Consider the following 18,811-nt stretch of genomic DNA (forward strand, 5'->3'; position numbering starts at 1 on the left):
GTATGTACTGTTGTGCAGTGTATTGACAGGTGACTGTTGTGATATGTATGTACTGTTGTGCAGTGTATTGACAGGTGACTGTTGTGATATGTATGTACTGTTGTGCAGTGTATTGACAGGTGACTGTTGTGATGTGTATGTACTGTTGTGTAGTGTATTGACAGGTGACTGTTGTGATATGTATGTACTGTTGTGCAGTGTATTGACAGGTGACTGTTGTGATATGTATGTACTGTTGTGCAGTGTTTTGACAGGTGACTGTTGTGATATGTATGTACTGTTGTGCAGTGTATTGACAGGTGACTGTTGTGATATGTATGTACTGTTGTGTAGGGTATTGACAGGTGACTGTTGTGATATGTATGTATTGTTGTGCAGTGTATTGACAGGTGACTGTTGTGATATGTATGTACTGTTGTGCAGTGTATTGACAGGTGACTGTTGTGATATGTATGTACTGTTGTGCAGTGTTTTGACAGGTGACTGTTGTGATGTGTATGTACTGTTGTGTAGTGTATTGACAGGTGACTGTTGTGATATGTATGTACTGTTGTGCAGTGTATTGACAGGTGACTGTTGTGATGTGTATGTACTGTTGTGCAGTGTATTGACAGGTGACTGTTGTGATATGTATGTACTGTTGTGCAGTGTATTGACAGGTGACTGTTGTGATATGTATGTATTGTTGTGTAGTGTATTGACAGGTGACTGTTGTGATATGTATGTACTGTTGTGCAGTGTATTGACAGGTGACTGTTGTGATATGTATGTATTGTTGTGATATGTATGTACTGTTGTGTAGTGTATTGACAGGTGACTGTTGTGATATGTATGTATTGTTGTGATATGTATGTACTGTTGTGTAGGGTATTGACAGGTGACTGTTGTGATATGTATGTACTGTTGTGTAGGGTATTGACAGGTGACTGTTGTGATATGTATGTATTGTTGTGTAGTGTACTGACAGGTGACTGTTGTGATATGTATGTAGTGTTGTGTAGGGTATTGACAGGTGACTGTTGTGATATGTATGTACTGTTGTGCAGTGTATTGACAGGTGACTGTTGTGATATGTATGTACTGTTGTGCAGTGTATTGACAGGTGACTGTTGTGATATGTATGTATTGTTGTGTAGTGTATTGACAGGTGACTGTTGTGATATGTATGTAGGGTTGTGTAGGGTATTGACAGGTGACTGTTGTGATATGTATGTACTGTTGTGCAGTGTATTGACAGGTGACTTTTGTGATATGTATGTACTGTTGTGCAGTGTATTGACAGGTGACTGTTGTGATATGTATGTACTGTTGTGCAGTGTATTGACAGGTGACTGTTGTGATATGTATGTAATGTTGTGCAGTGTATTGACAGGTGACTGTTGTGATATGTATGTAGGGTTGTGTAGGGTATTGACAGGTGACTGTTGTGATATGTATGTAGGGTTGTGTAGGGTATTGACAGGTGACTGTTGTGATATGTATGTACTGTTGTGCAGTGTATTGACAGGTGACTGTTGTGATATGTATGTACTGTTGTGCAGTGTATTGACAGGTGACTGTTGTGATATGTATGTACTGTTGTGCAGTGTATTGACAGGTGACTGTTGTGATATGTATGTACTGTTGTGTAGTGTATTGACAGGTGACTGTTGTGATATGTATGTATTGTTGTGTAGTGTATTGACAGGTGACTGTTGTGATATGTATGTACTGTTGTGTAGTGTATTGACAGGTGACTGTTGTGATATGTATGTACTGTTGTGTAGGGTATTGACAGGTGACTGTTGTGATATGTATGTAGGGTTGTGCAGTGTATTGACAGGTGACTGTTGTGATGTGTATGTACTGTTGTGTAGTGTATTGACAGGTGACTGTTGTGATATGTATGTATTGTTGTGTAGGGTATTGACAGGTGACTGTTGTGATATGTATGTAGGGTTGTGTAGGGTATTGACAGGTGACTGTTGTGATATGTATGTACTGTTGTGCAGTGTATTGACAGGTGACTTTTGTGATATGTATGTACTGTTGTGCAGTGTATTGACAGGTGACTTTTGTGATATGTATGTACTGTTGTGATATGTATGTACTGTTGTGTAGTGTATTGACAGGTGACTGTTGTGATGTGTATGTACTGTTGTGCAGTGTATTGACAGGTGACTGTTGTGATATGTATGTACTGTTGTGCAGTGTATTGACAGGTGACTGTTGTGATATGTATGTACTGTTGTGCAGTGTATTGACAGGTGACTGTTGTGATGTGTATGTACTGTTGTGCAGTGTTTTGACAGGTGACTGTTGTGATATGTATGTACTGTTGTGTAGGGTATTGACAGGTGACTGTTGTGATATGTATGTACTGTTGTGCAGTGTATTGACAGGTGACTGTTGTGATGTGTATGTACTGTTGTGTAGTGTATTGACAGGTGACTGTTGTGATATGTATGTATTGTTGTGCAGTGTATTGACAGGTGACTGTTGTGATATGTATGTAGTGTTGTGTAGTGTATTGACAGGTGACTGTTGTGATATGTATGTACTGTTGTGCAGTGTATTGACAGGTGACTGTTGTGATATGTATGTACTGTTGTGCAGTGTATTGACAGGTGACTGTTGTGATATGTATGTACTGTTGTGCAGTGTATTGACAGGTGACTGTTGTGATATGTATGTACTGTTGTGCAGTGTATTGACAGGTGACTGTTGTGATGTGTATGTAATGTTGTGCAGTGTTTTGACAGGTGACTGTTGTGATATGTATGTACTGTTGTGCAGTGTATTGACAGGTGACTGTTGTGATATGTATGTACTGTTGTGCAGTGTATTGACAGGTGACTGTTGTGATATGTATGTACTGTTGTGCAGTGTATTGACAGGTGACTGTTGTGATATGTATGTACTGTTGTGCAGTGTATTGACAGGTGACTGTTGTGATATGTATGTACTGTTGTGCAGTGTATTGACAGGTGACTGTTGTGATGTGTATGTAATGTTGTGCAGTGTTTTGACAGGTGACTGTTGTGATATGTATGTACTGTTGTGCAGTGTATTGACAGGTGACTGTTGTGATATGTATGTACTGTTGTGCAGTGTATTGACAGGTGACTGTTGTGATATGTATGTACTGTTGTGCAGTGTATTGACAGGTGACTGTTGTGATGTGTATGTAATGTTGTGCAGTGTATTGACAGGTGACTGTTGTGATATGTATGTACTGTTGTGCAGTGTATTGACAGGTGACTGTTGTGATATGTATGTACTGTTGTGCAGTGTATTGACAGGTGACTGTTGTGATATGTATGTACTGTTGTGCAGTGTATTGACAGGTGACTGTTGTGATATGTATGTACTGTTGTGCAGTGTATTGACAGGTGACTGTTGTGATATGTATGTACTGTTGTGCAGTGTATTGACAGGTGACTGTTGTGATGTGTATGTAATGTTGTGCAGTGTTTTGACAGGTGACTGTTGTGATATGTATGTACTGTTGTGCAGTGTATTGACAGGTGACTGTTGTGATATGTATGTACTGTTGTGCAGTGTATTGACAGGTGACTGTTGTGATGTGTATGTAATGTTGTGCAGTGTTTTGACAGGTGACTGTTGTGATATGTATGTACTGTTGTGCAGTGTATTGACAGGTGACTGTTGTGATATGTATGTACTGTTGTGCAGTGTATTGACAGGTGACTGTTGTGATATGTATGTACTGTTGTGCAGTGTATTGACAGGTGACTGTTGTGATGTGTATGTACTGTTGTGCAGTGTTTTGACAGGTGACTGTTGTGATATGTATGTACTGTTGTGTAGGGTATTGACAGGTGACTGTTGTGATATGTATGTACTGTTGTGCAGTGTATTGACAGGTGACTGTTGTGATGTGTATGTACTGTTGTGTAGTGTATTGACAGGTGACTGTTGTGATATGTATGTATTGTTGTGTAGGGTATTGACAGGTGACTGTTGTGATATGTATGTAGGGTTGTGTAGTGTATTGACAGGTGACTGTTGTGATATGTATGTACTGTTGTGTAGTGTATTGACAGGTGACTGTTGTGATATGTATGTACTGTTGTGCAGTGTATTGACAGGTGACTGTTGTGATGTGTATGTAATGTTGTGCAGTGTTTTGACAGGTGACTGTTGTGATATGTATGTACTGTTGTGCAGTGTATTGACAGGTGACTGTTGTGATGTGTATGTAATGTTGTGCAGTGTTTTGACAGGTGACTGTTGTGATCATGTTTTAGTTCTGCGACTGTGGGTCAATAAAGCGCCGGGGCTATCGTAGGCTGGACAGGTAACAGAGGTATTTACCCAAGGTGGATTACAGGCCTCTAACACAGACCAATACTACGGGAAGTCACAACATGGGAGGACTTGTGTCATTTTGTACTCCACAACAAATGTCAAGAATTTTCAGCAAAGTAAACAAGGCTTACTCTGAATGCGAGCAGAATTACCCTGCTCAAACATTCCCTCTCTAACATACACAAACACGACCCTTTTCACGGAAAAATTAATCCTCGTGGGCATTCCAGGGAGAGAATTATTCTGGCTTAGTGGTAATCAGGACTATTTTACTTGTGGTAACGACACGGAGGATCAATGATAACATGGCCTTGTTTTCTCTAGCGACATCTGTCCGGCTTTATACATTACCATTGAGGTCTCTTTCTGGAATTCCCCGAGAGCATTCATGTAGCCATTGGAACTGAGGTAGTCGGCAATAGCCTTGTTCCTGGAAATAAACAAAGTCAATGTCAATAATTTTCCAAATAAACAGAGAGGCAACACAGGCCCCGTCAGCTTTAACAGCAGCTCCAAGTTGACACTGGCTTTCTGCATCAGGGTCAGAAATTTTATTTTATTTCTACTAATCTGCAAAAAATGATCAACAGAATATTCCCATGTTTGTCAAATTCCCCATAAGCAGGTTTTCGAAGTTAATATGAGCGTGCAGAGTATTCTGCTTACACCATGGGAGGAAAGCCCGAAATGATGCAGGTCTAAGATGTCTACAATTTGATGAAACCCACGTGCACGGCTATGGTGCTGACGAACCAAGAAACATAATTGGGGTGAACCAGCATTTGAACACAGAATCACAGGTTTCTGGCGGGCCCAACATGCCCAAGGGAGGCAACTCTGCACGGTGAATTGAGGCACCTTGACGACTGGGCCACCCATGCCCTCCCAAGTCTTAGTAAGCTGGAAGACCTGCTGTGGCATGAGTCTTATTTTCACAATAGGTTAGATTAATTTTCAAAAAAGGGGATGGTAGGTTGAAGAGAATATTTCCTCCAAACATATGGCAATTGAATTGTTGAGCATTCAGACACAACTGTAAGCAAAATCAATTCTGAATATTTATATAGGCATATTCTGCAGGGAGAACTTTGGTATAAAATCCCCCTAAATCCTTGCAGGAATACATTGCTGAGTGAACTGTATAACAGGGTATAACAAATTCATAATCAATATTCTTCAAGTATGTTCCTGTACATTGTTCAAACAGTGGATGCCAAGTACACGTTACAATGACGTAATGTTGTAGTCCTGATTCACAAAGGTCACTGTGACCTAATTCCCACACAGGACTAATTGTGATAACTGTACATGGACATTTTCTATATAGAATCATGTTTCAACATGCTCTCCACGCCTCTGAAGCTGAATAGACTCAAATTCCCACAATACTCAGACATTATCAGTCATGTGAATTCATATTGAAACTGAACCATCATCTAATCAGCATTTCGACATTTTTCAAATTCTCAACATTAAAGAAATAATTTACAAGAAGCCTACCAACACTCTCCTCCTGTGTCTGAAAACATGCAGGGGGAGATTAAAGAATAATTGTGTGACTGGCACCAGGGTAGCTCCAGTGAAAACCTAACCTTCCCTTCAGCAATCTGACAAGGCACCAGGGCCAAGTCGCCTTCTCAATCCAAAAAAAAGCTTTAAGTCACCCCAACAGAAATAGTATTATTTCATAAACATCTCTTATCAAATCAAAGGGAGGTGAAGTCAGGAGTAGATACAACTAAAAATTATCACTTCCGTTTATGGGGGGGGGGGGGGGTGTCTTTTCTTTTGAACTAGCCCTTCCACATTTCCACAGGCCATGGGCCGTTGGACCAGCAGCTGAATCCCCTGACATGATCAATTCACTGAGGGAATCAAGCAACACATGTTGACAATTGTCACCTGGTACAGGTTATGTTTGTAACTTTCCCCTGTAAATACCTGCAACATTCCACAGGTACTTCCAGGCATGATCTGGCCACCATAAAGCAGGAATGTCCTCCTCATGCAGAGAATGAACTTACGCCAATGGATTTAAAGTTTGAAATTGGGGTAACTTTTTTACCTGCTGAAACTAGAAATACAGGTAGCAAGCAGAGGAGAGTGACTGCCTTGTGTGCAATGTGTGTCAGGGGATCTAAGTTGGGCATTCAGACCTGCTTGGGTTGACACAGTGCAGTATTGAGGGGGAGGGAGAGGGGGAGGGAGAAGCAGGGAGAGGCAGGGAGAGGCAGGGAAAGGGAGGGAGAGGGGGAGGGAGAGGCAGGGAGAGGGAGGGGCAGGGAGAGGGAGAGGGAGGGAGAGGGAGGGAGAGGGAGAGGGAGGGAGAGGAAGGGAGAGGGAGAGGGAGGGAGAGGGAGAGAGAAGAGAGAGGGATGTGGAGAGAGAGAGAAAGAGAGAGGGAAGGAAAGATGTAGAGAGAGAGAGAGAGAGAGAGAGAGAGAGAGAGAGAGAGAGAGAGAGAGAGAGAGAGAGGAGGTGGGGAGTATTGAGAGGGGAGCTCATCAAGTCTCTAGTCTCTACTTATGTTCACTTAAACAGGAAGCTAATTTACTGAATCTGATGGCATACACATGCTTGAGTTCATAGTTGTTTTGTGAGATTATCCAATGGAAACGCATTACTAATGTATTGGTGTTTGGGTGTTGCATATACTTGAATGTAAAAAGAATCATCTGATATTTCAAATTTATGATTATACAGTGGAGTAAATTTTCAGTTAATGCAGAGGTTACTAAAAGGTGTCGCTCATTTAGAGAAATGATGTTTGATGTTAAAGTGTTAATAATCATTATGAATGCATGTAATGCTGCATTAGAAATTGGCACTGGTCCTATAGTCCTTGCCAAACTGCCCAATAGATAAGGTATCATATTTTAGGACTTGTAGAAATTTGCCCCTTTAAAGGGTTTTGCTATATATTATCATTATAAGGACTAAAACTGTTAGTTTTTATCGCTGTGTAATGTCATCCAACATTAAGGAAAGTTTGTTGGTTGTCTTTAGTTGCATTAGTAACATTCCAGGAATCAGTGGTCTATAGTGCATCAAGTCTAGACTAAACAATCCGGTGATCGATGTTATTAGCAATGACACGCCTGCAGGGTTAGATGACACACAATCAACCACGGAGTCTGACCAGTGACCCATGACGACCTGCATAGGTTGCTAGGCATCTATTCTGATCCAGAATCCCCACAGTGGTCAAAGAATGTTTTAACGTGGAGATTAATGGGACAGAGGACTGTGACTTAATTTACTTTGGCCTAAACCCTCTGTGTCCTCGTTCTACAACATCTGAAGGAAGCAACTGACCACAGAGCGTACAGGCAACATCAAGGATTAGTCCCCTATCCCTCACTAATGACAACGACCAACACGGCACTGTGATGTCCACAGTGGACAAAGAACACCTAAATCCCAAGTCTACCTCCCTATTGTTCCCGGTCAGCAGTATTTGGGTCTCGTTGTCACTTCTACATCTTGTACTCCCCACAATCTGCAAGTCACCCTCTGTAGCTGTACCTGAAGTAAGGTCAATTCACAGCAGCAGGGTTTAGATCGGTTCATTTCCTAGGTGAGTGAGCGAGTGAGTTGGGTTTAATGCCGCTTTTAACAGTATTCCAGTTATATCACGGCGTGTCAGCTTAATGTGGGAGGAAAGCCCGAAGTGATGCAGGTCTCAGACATTCACCGCTTTGGTGAAACCCACGAACACGGGTATGGTGCTGACAAACCTAGAAAGATAATCGGGGTGAACCAGGATTCGAACCCACAATCATAGGTTTCTGGCGTGCCCAAGGGACGCACAGCAATTCGTGGTGCCTTAGATAACTGGGCCACCCGTGCCCCCTTATTTCCTAGGACACGGAGTCATTGTCATCTAATGTTCTAATTGTTTTAAATTTGTCACGGAAGAATATCCATCAAAGGTGAAAACCATAAAACTATCGAAATGCCATTTGCCCAAAGCATATCGTTGTCTTACAGCTCTACCTAGACAGCCATTAGTACTGCACCATGACTGTAGAAGATATGTAAACAAAACCAATGTGGACTAATATAAAAGCAAGTGGCCCATGAAGATCCGGGGTAGACTAGGTGTTCAGCAACCCATGCATGCCGTAAAAGGCAACTTTGCTTGTCGTAAGGGGCGATTAACAGGATCGGGTTATCCGGCTCACTGACTTTGTTGATGCATGTCATCAATCCCAATTGCGTGGATCGATGCTCATGTTGTCAATCACTGGATTGTCTGGTCCAGACTCGATTACTTACAGACTGCTGTCATATAGTTGGAATATTGCTGAGTGCGGCGTTAAACAACAAACAAACAAAAGCAAGTCTAGCCAGTTCCATAAATCAACATCATGAAAATTTTCTTTTTAAATATTTGGAGAGAAATGCATTTGTGTAATAAAAGATTTCATAGACTGTTCATCTATTCAGCTGTCTATAATAACAATACTACCAACACAGACAAACACAACTGGGCATTGAGGATGCTGACATATAGTAAAATAGTTTCACCAACAAAACATGAATTAAAAGTTAGGGATCGCTATTGTAAAAAGTTTCTCTTAAACATCTTTTCAACAAGTTTCAATAAGTGCGACATTCAGCATTTACCATGTCAGGAACTTAACAAGTTTAGCAGTTGTCTGCTAACTATATTTCTCACATGATTGTATAATTTCCAGACATGGCCGACATTCCTGAGGGTCGTCTGTCACCAGCCGGTCATGTGAGTGATCCGGTGGCTGATAAGACGACTGACATCTCATATTTACATAAGATAGTCATAAAGCAGCCAGGTGAGGGATGCTGGACCGTGTCATCTGACTGCAGCTATCAGCTGACAGACATGAATAACTCCACTTTCACCCATTCCATAAATCAGTACACTTCAAACAACATGTGTTGCTTATGATCTCAGCCCGACGGCTTGTTCAGTTAGAACTCCACAGCATTTCTGTCACTCGTAAATGGATGAAAATAAACAGAATGTTATTTCATACATATAAGTTGTATAATATAAAAGGAACGCAATGTTTCAGTGTTTGGTACTACTTCATCAGGTGAATGAAAACTTGTTTATTTACAGCACTTATTAATTAACAAAAAGACACACTAAACTGCTGCTGTTCGATGTCTTTGTTTGTTGTTTAACGACACACATTCAGCAATATTCCAGCTATTCACTGTCAGTATGTTGTAATGCTGTGACAGAGTGCTAGGGCATGAACCAACAATGTAGCATTTATCAGGGAACACGAGAATGTTATACACTGCAATCAGGAACAGTACAGAATTATACCATTTTGAGTAATTAAAATTGGTTTAGACAAACCAGTGGCTGACATCATGAGCATCTTCTTAGTGTCAGGGTATCATGACACACAATCACACATTGTAACCACCTAGTTCCATATTAATGTTAAACAGTCCATCGTGTAATCCATAATCACTGCAGTCTGTAAATAACCCAGACTGGACCAGGCAAACCAGCTATCAAGCAAGTAGGTGAGCCTGACCACTAGATCCCATTAGTTGCCCATTAGGACAAGCACCAGAGGAGTGTTGGGGCCTATTGCAGCTCGAGTCCCAGAGGGCTGTTCCACAAAGCGATCATAGCGCTGAGGTGGTAGTAACTCCCATACTTTAACATAGACTTATGACTGTCGTAGTACTACAATTGCTTTGTGGAACGGGGCCCTTGGCCATTGTCCGAATGACCAACTCCTTACCTTAGTGAAAACCTTAAGGTGTCTCCAAAAACATATATATTTTTGTACAAACATCCAAATAATATCATACAGAAACAGAAAGTGACAATCAGAAGAAAAGTTTAAACTAACACATAATACTTGGTTATTTCTTAAAGCAATTTCAAAACAGCAATGCCATTAAAAAGTGTAATTCATCAAAAAAAGTGAATGCACTGGAAATGTGTTCTTGAGATTTCGCTTCCAGAATGTTCAGGAAAATAATTGTTCCACCAAGCATGCCAAGTGGATAATTTATTTCCATAAGAGCAAATGCCGTGACTAAATAACATCAACATGAGTTCTTCCACAAACAGTAACATGAGCTGGGAACCAACACTGGTGCAGTACATCACAGCGCTTGGCTTCCACTTCCTGATCTCTCAACCAGAGGTCAGTGTGAACTGTACCCTGGTCAGTGTGGAACCCTACCCCGGTCAGTGGGAAACCCTACCCCGGTCAGTGGGGAACCCTACCCCAGTCAGTGCCCACATCTACAGATAAGATCATACACAAGAAATCAAGCATTGACAAAGCAAGACTACTATTCAGGGTTTTTCATGGTTTGAATTGCGGATGGGAACTAGAATTTGTACTTTTGTACGAAGCGTATTTTCCTATGTAACGTGTTACATTTGACCTCTTTCTAAAAGGCATTGTCTAGTCATAGGGTTATTCTGGCAGTCAAATCCATGATCAGCAGATGCTGGCACAGAAGGGACACAACTCTGCACAGGCTTTGATTGCCCCTGTAACAATGTATTGTATGGTACTGCAAAGAAGTGAAGCAATAAATAGCAATTCAGCATATTGACAACTGTGAATTTAAAGGTGTTGGCTGTAGTGGTGTAACGATACATCGAACTATCGATTGATTGCGATTGCTTGTCTCACGATAGTACACTATCGATTACAACTTGAAACAATCGATACTATTGGCGATAGTTTGTCTAACTATCGATAGTTTCGATAGTTAATTTGTTTGGTACATTTACTTTCTTAAAAAAACATAGAAACAACTCCTATGAACATCTAACCTCTGTCGTGCTTTCGTTTGGATTGCACTACTTTGTCTGCTTGATTTAGACTTACGTCCCTTAGCTACTAGTCGCTAGGCAACATTGACAAGATGGCGGATGCCACATGTCAGTTTTTGTCAACTTTGTTTCCTAATTGATATGTTAAATCGCATTTAGTCATTCAGTGAATACCAATGTGACAATTAAAGAGTTTGACAGTTTGTATAGTCAACTACTAGTCATTAAATCACATTCATTCACATTGGTGCTAAAACACTGCAGTAACCTAAGACTTTACCAGTTACATGAAGTGAAATTTTGTATTAAAATGTTTTTGAGAGGTCAATTTGAACTTGTTTTCTTCTCATATCTTGTTTTCTTTACAAATAGTATCAGAAAGTTATAATTATTTTGATGGTGTCAGTCAAAATGCTGAAATATATGCTGCTAAAGTCTGCTATAATTGCAAGTGAAAACTATCCAATAGTATCGCAATAGTAGGGCCACTATCGCAATAGTATCGCAAAAGTTGTTTTAACTATCGCAATAGTATCGCAATAGTCAAAAATGCTTCAATAGTCACCCCTAGTTGGCTGATAGGGCACAGAAAAGGCTGGTGAATATCATGTCATTAAAAAGTACAACACACGGCTTGTTATCCAAAAATTACCTCGGCATCAAAGAACATATTTCGAACACTTCCCGTTGAGCATGTGCTTGAACACATGGTCCCAACCAGAATGGCAGCATCTGTGTGATGTGCCTTGATAAACACATGGTGGGTACTCCCGGGCAGCAGATGGTCCGAACTGGACCACCACATACCAACAACAGCTGGGGATGCAAATATGTTCAGATCGGACCATCGATCACTGGTTATTACTGTTATTACTGGTTCGTTCCAATCAATCATGTATGTATGTATGTATGTATGTATGTATGTATGTATGTATGTATGTATGTATGTATGTATGTATGTATGTATGTATGTATGTATGTATGTATGTATGTATGTATGTACGTACGTACGTACGTATGAGCAGTAGAAATTAACATTTTTAGTCCACATTCCTTATAAATGATAATATATAGCAAACCCCTTAAAAATGTCAAATTTCTGCTAGTCCTTATGATAACTTAACCATTGGGCAGTTTGGCAAGGCCTACAGGACTAGTGCCAATTTCTAATGCTGATGTATGTATGGACGTATGTCTGTCTGTATACATGGGTGGGTAAGGACGTGACGAGGGAATGCTTTAACCATTAGGCTACCCCACCTCCCTATCATGATTAAATACAACAAAAAGTCAAACAATCTTTTTCAGTAATGGACATAATCAGACTAATTGACTGTTAAACTAGAGCTCATTCATGCTCTATCATGAATAAATAAATATATACAACCTTGCACCAGGCCACCTTGTATATCAAATGACCAGTGTCCCAACAAAGCATTAAGGACACACATCATGGACAATATTGTGACAGGGAATGGATCAATCATTGACTACAACCTCACTGTGTTCCAGGATGGGCTACTGCACCATCTACTCCCCATCTTCAAATGGGGCATGTAGTGAGTGAGTGAGTGAGTGAGTGAGTGAGTGAGTGAGTGGGGTTTAAAGCCGCTTTTAACAGTATTCCAGTTATATCGCGGCGTGTCAGCTTAATGTGGGAGGAAAGCACCAAGTGATGCTGGTCTCAGATGTTTACCACTTCGGTGAAACCCACGAGCATGGGTATGGTGCTGACAAACCTAGAAACATAATCGGGGCGAACCGGGATTTGAACCCACAATCATAGGTTTCTAGCGTGCCCAAGGGGCGCAACTCTGCACAGCGAATCGCGGCGCCTTAGATAACAAGGCCATCCGTGCCCCCCGGGGCATGCAGTAAATACTGAATATCACTGCTGGTGTACAATCTGTCATGATTGATTTGAAAGTAACTGCTCATTGACAATAAGTAGTAGAACCAAACATGCAGACACACAACATGAAGTGGTATTGAACAGTAGGAAAATATAGCAGATCTAGTCACCATGGTTACCGAGATGTTTCTTATCATTGATGACTTTTCAATTATTCTCACAATGGCCATGCAGCCAGATGGACATGTGTCCCCATAGTAACAAACCCAGATGATCACTGTTTACATCACTAAACAGTGTTCAAAATTAACACAAGTCCACTAGTTGGAGACTATTAAAATGCATGAAGAACTAGTGACCTCTCCTTGTCAACTACCACCACATTCATGTTGAGGCAACACTGCAGCAGACTTGTGAAAATACAAATAAATTTCAAAGCTTTGAGTGTCTGAATGTGTGATGTATAATGAAAGACCCTGGAGTGAGGCTACCTTGATCTGCACGAACCCCAGCTGGCTGGACTGAGCCTGAGTAACAAGGCCAGTAGATCACATCAACACTATACTACATAGTGACACCTGTTTGTTCTCCTTCCCTTACCACCAACATCTCAGGTACACAACAATTAGTCAGGTTAACAAGTCTGATATATGACAAGCTTCTTTTATCTCCATCCTTCTAGCTGCTACAGCCATCTGGCAGTTTCCTGAGGTGTGTGTGGGCGTGGGCGGCACATGGTCGACACTGTATGACTCAACACAGGGTCCAACCAGTGGAATACAGTACTATATCACACAGCACCTTGCAGGGTCCAGGCAGCCAGTGGAATACAGTACTATATCACACAGCACCTTGCAGGGTCCAGGCAGCCAGTGGAATACAGTACTATATCACACAGCACCTTGCAGGGTCCAGGCAGCCAGTGGAATACAGTACTATATCACACAGCACCTTGCAGGGTCCAGCCAGCCAGTGGAATACAGTAGTATATCACACAGCACCTTGCAGGGTCCAGCCAGCCAGTGGAATACAGTACTATATCACACAGCACCTTGCAGGGTCCAGCCAGCCAGTGGAATACAGTACTATATCACACAGCACCTTGCAGGGTCCAGCCAGCCAGTGGAATACAGTAGTATATCACACAGCACCTTGCAGGGTCCAGCCAGCCAGTGGAATACAGTACTATATCACACAGCACCTTGCAGGGTCCAGCCAGCCAGTGGAATACAGTACTATATCACACAGCACCTTGCAGGGTCCAGCCAGCCAGTGGAATACAGTACTATATCACACAGCACCTTGCAGGGTCCAGCCAGCCAGTGGAATACAGTACTATATCAAACAGCACCTTGCAGGGTCCAGGCAGCCAGTGGAATACAGTAGTATATCACACAGCACCTTGCAGGGTCCAGCCAGCCAGTGGGAATATAGTACTCTATCACACAGCACAGTGACGTAATCGGTTACACAAATAGCCTCTCTCCCCCATCCCCGCCTTGAGACTGACACAACATCACTTTGTGCACCAGCACTTGTTTCTATTTATAGATAAAATTAACCAGAAAAAACATTAACTGAGTTTGTTGTTAGACTCCACTTAGTTATGTTACAGCAAACTATCAGATAATGAATTTTCATGTCTATTTTCCCCTCATCTATGTCAGAAGAGATGCTATTATCTGTTTGATCTGATTGCCAATAATGGTGGAATCGACAACATAAGGTGTCACACTAATGCATGTTTGCCACACTGGTTCAGTTGACCAGCTACTTTCCTGTCTGGCGGAAACTGTGCAGTGTCTCTCAAGTGTAGCTTCATCTGCCATCTGCTTACTGGCAACTGAGGAAGTGGAAACTACAACAACAACCTGTGTCCGCCATTCTCATCCCATTGTCTAATGACACTACATAATTTGTTGTATAACACCACACTCAGCAATCATCCAGCTATATGACAGTGGCTTGCAAATTATCAAGTCTGGATCAGAGAAACCAGTGACTGATATTTTGAACTATGCCTAGGGAACATGGACCCTTGGTCTAACCCTGAATCTCCAGGGGATAACTTCACTGTATGAAGCAAGGCTGGGGGGGAAATATTGACCATAACATACAGCAAGTCGTCAAGTATTCATATGTACAACATCCTCCTCAATAATATCATATCCCTATGTCATTGTGTTAATGTTTGTTTGTTTGTTTTTTAACGCAACAATCAGCAATAATCCAGCTATATGACGGTGGTCTGTAAATAATCAAGTCTGGACCAGACAATCCAGTGATTGACAACATGAGCATCGATCGACGCAATCAGGATACAATGACAGCCAATCTAGGGATAATAGCGTGAGCAACAATCCACGCTGTCGGGGTATGATGAGACGCACTCAATCAAGCCATCACGTCTGACCACCCGGTCCATTTGGCCACTTCCTACAATCAGCACAGGTTGCTGGGGACGTATTCTTACCCAGAATCCCCATGGGTTAGATACCCTGAAGGGAAGCGAACAGGAAGAGTGTGATTACAATCTACAGCATGTGCAGGGGTGCTACCCAGCGGTCTCTCACACCACTGAAACTTCACAGTGAAGCAAGTAATCAACCCTTCAAATAACCACAGAAAATCACTAGAAGATGCTAATTACTCGGCCCATTCCTACTCAAAGCCTTCATGTACTGGAGCTGACGCTCAATTCCTAGACAGAGTGCCGATGCTGCCTGTAAGCTCATGAATGTTTAAGGTGCCAGGACGTGTTCAGGAACAGGACCAGGAATACCCATTATTGATCCGAACTAATTCTAGTCTCTACACACTCCTGGAACCCTTCTGCCGAGTAACCCAGCCAGTATCAATGTCCGCTGGGACAGACTGATGGCCTTTCCAATTATCTAGCAGATGATAGGGCTGCAATGGGGGAAAGGTGGGATAGATTGAGTGAACACACATTGTAATGGTCAGCTGAGCCTGTTTGCTGGCTTATTTCTCCCAGGTATCTACTGGAACACGCCCTCAAGCGTTAAGTGTCTCCACTAGGGGTAGAGAGGGCACCAACACTGTAACAACTCTGGGTGTGAAACAAATTTGTTCAGATAGACCCATACTGTGTTTTGTTTGTTAAGCACCGCACCCACAATATTCCTGCTATATGACTGTGGCCTGTAAATAATCAAATCTGAACCAGACAATTCAGTGATTGACTTCATGAGCATCGATCCACGCAATTTGGATATGATGACATGCATCAACCAAGTCAGCGAGCCTGACCACCCGACCCCTTTTGCCGCCTCTTACGGCAAGCATATTCGCCTTTTCCGGCAAGCAGTGGTTGCTGAAGACCTGTTCTTTACGGGTCCATACTGTATGTAATAAGGTGTAAAGATTCATGTCACAAGGAAATTTTGCAAAACTTGAGAAGAACCAAATGCCTCCTGAATGACTGTTGTCAATGGGATGTCGAGACATAGTTTCTCATGTTTGCAACATGTGCAATGCTAAAGCACGCAACATAAAGCAGGTGTTTTTTTCATACATTTTTCGGCCTAATTTGAAGTTGAATATTTGAAGACACTATTATTGCCATAAGAAACTCATTATGTCTGCTGCATGACACCCACCATGTCTGCTGTATGACACCAACCGTGTCTGCTGTATGACACCCACTGTCTGCTGTATGACAACCACTGTGTCTGCTGTATGACACCCACTGTCTGCTGTATGACACCCACTGTCTGCTGTATGACACCCAGTGTGCTGTATGACACCCACCATGTCTGCTGTATGACACCGACTGTGTCTGCTGTATGACACCCACCATGTCTGCTGTATGACACCCACTGTGTGCTGTATGACACCCACTGTCTGCTGTATGACACCCACTGTCTGCTGTATGACACCAACCGTGTCTGCTGTATGACACCCACTGTGTCTGCTGTATGACACCCACTGTGTCTGCTGTATGACACCCACTGTGTCCGCTGTATGACACCAATTATGTCTGCTGTATGACACCCACTATCTGCTGTATGACCCCCACTGTCTGCTGTATGACACCCACTATGTCTGCTGTATGACACCCACTGTCTGCTGTGTGAGACCCACTGTCTGCTGTATGACACCCACTATGTCTGCTGTATGACACCCACTATGTCTGCTGTATGACACCCACTATGTCTGCTGTATGACACCCACTGTGTGCTGTGTGAGACCCACTGTCTGCTGTATGACACCCACTATGTCTGCTGTATGACACCCACTGTCTGCTGTATGACAGCCACTATGCCTGCTGTATGAAACCCACTGTGTCTGCTGTATGACACCCACTGTGTGCTGTATGACACCCACTATGTCTGCTGTATGACACCCACCATGTCTGCTGTATGACACCCACCATGTCTGCTGAATGACACCCATTATGTCTGCTGTATGACACCCACTATGTCTGCTGTATGACACCCACTATGTCTGCTGTATGACACCCACTGTCTGCTGTATGACACCCACTGTCTGCTGTATGACAGCCACTATGCCTGCTGTATGACACCCACTGTCTCTGCTGTATGACACCCACTGTGTGCTGTATGACACCCACTATGTCTGCTGTATGAAACCCACCATGTCTGCTGTATGACACCCATTATGTCTGCTGTATGACACCCACCATGTCTGCTGTATGACACCCACTGTCTGCTGTATGACACCCACTGTCTGCTGTATGACAACCACTGTGTCTGCTGTATGACACCCACTGTCTGCTGTATGACACCCACTGTCTGCTGTATGACACCCAGTGTGCTGTATGACACCCACCATGTCTGCTGTATGACACCGACTGTGTCTGCTGTATGACACCCACCATGTCTGCTGTATGACACCCACTGTGTGCTGTATGACACCCACTGTCTGCTGTATGACACCCACTGTCTGCTGTATGACACCCACTGCCTGCTGTTTGACACCAACTGTCTGCTGTATGACACCCACTATGTCTGCTGTATGACACCCACTGCCTGCTGTATGACACCCACTGCCTGCTGTATGACACCCACTGTCTGCTGTATGACACCCACTGTGTCTGCTGTATGACACCCACTGCCTGCTGTATGACACCCACTATGTCTACTGTAACACCCACAATGCCTGCCACAAAGATCATAGCTAGTAACGCTCCAGATCTGACAGATTGGACAAAGTATCTTACAGCTGTCAATGTCAAGGCATCAGTCCTATTTCTGCACAGGTAACATGCCTCCATCATTGCTTCCCGAGATAGCTACAACCGATCAATGCCCTGTGTCAGGATGGCATCTAACCCGGGAGAGAATGGATCTTGTAGGTATGATGAACAGTGTTTGATCAATGTCGGACAAAGTCACCACAAAGGTGATTCTTCGCAAACTTCCTGACAGACCCAGCGATCATTCTACCAAGCCGGTGAGACTCCGCCACATCTGCGTCAACACACACCAGCTGGATGGTCACAATCAGTGTCCCAGAATCAGATTGGCGTTCAGCAGCATCAATTATTAACCTCCATCTACATCCTAACAGACAGATGTGGGAGGTCCTGCTCAGTCTCCAGAACTCCGTACCTTGTCTGACAGCATCCGACTCCGTGGTCAACATTGCCCCTACGGTTATTCTTAGGCAAGCAAACTGAGATCCCTGGCTGGGTGTGACTATGGCATGAGTGGTAGAGATCCCTGGCTAGGCGTGACTATGGCATGAGTGGTAAGGATCTTGGCTAGGCGTGACTATGGCATCAGTGGTAGAGATCCTTGCTAGGCGTGACTATGGCATGAGTGGTAGAGATCTTGGCTAGGCGAGACTATGGCATCAGTGGT

The 18,811-nt window shown here is 42.8% G+C and overlaps 1 protein-coding gene across 2 annotated transcripts in view; it reads right to left on the reverse strand.

Moving 5' to 3' along the window:
• Positions 1–18,811, reverse strand: part of LOC124132070 (lissencephaly-1 homolog A-like) — a 63,519-nt gene that overhangs the window by 20,371 nt on the left and 24,337 nt on the right. Inside the window, exons 1-2 of one of the 2 annotated variants that reach the window (XM_046495700.2) lie at positions 6,253–6,311; positions 4,663–4,741 (exon numbers count right to left, since the gene is read on the reverse strand). In XM_046495700.2, coding sequence (XP_046351656.1) covers positions 4,663–4,741; positions 6,253–6,296 — 123 coding nt within the window. In that variant the 5' untranslated portion in view covers positions 6,297–6,311. Of the gene's footprint in view, positions 1–4,662; positions 4,742–6,252; positions 6,312–18,811 lie in introns of those variants that run through there. The other variant, XM_046495701.2, reaches the window with a different exon arrangement.

This window comes from Haliotis rufescens, unplaced genomic scaffold, assembly GCF_023055435.1.
Source record: "Haliotis rufescens isolate VD_foot unplaced genomic scaffold, xgHalRufe1.0.p SCAF_15, whole genome shotgun sequence".
NCBI classification, from domain to species: Eukaryota; Metazoa; Mollusca; class Gastropoda; order Lepetellida; family Haliotidae; genus Haliotis; species Haliotis rufescens.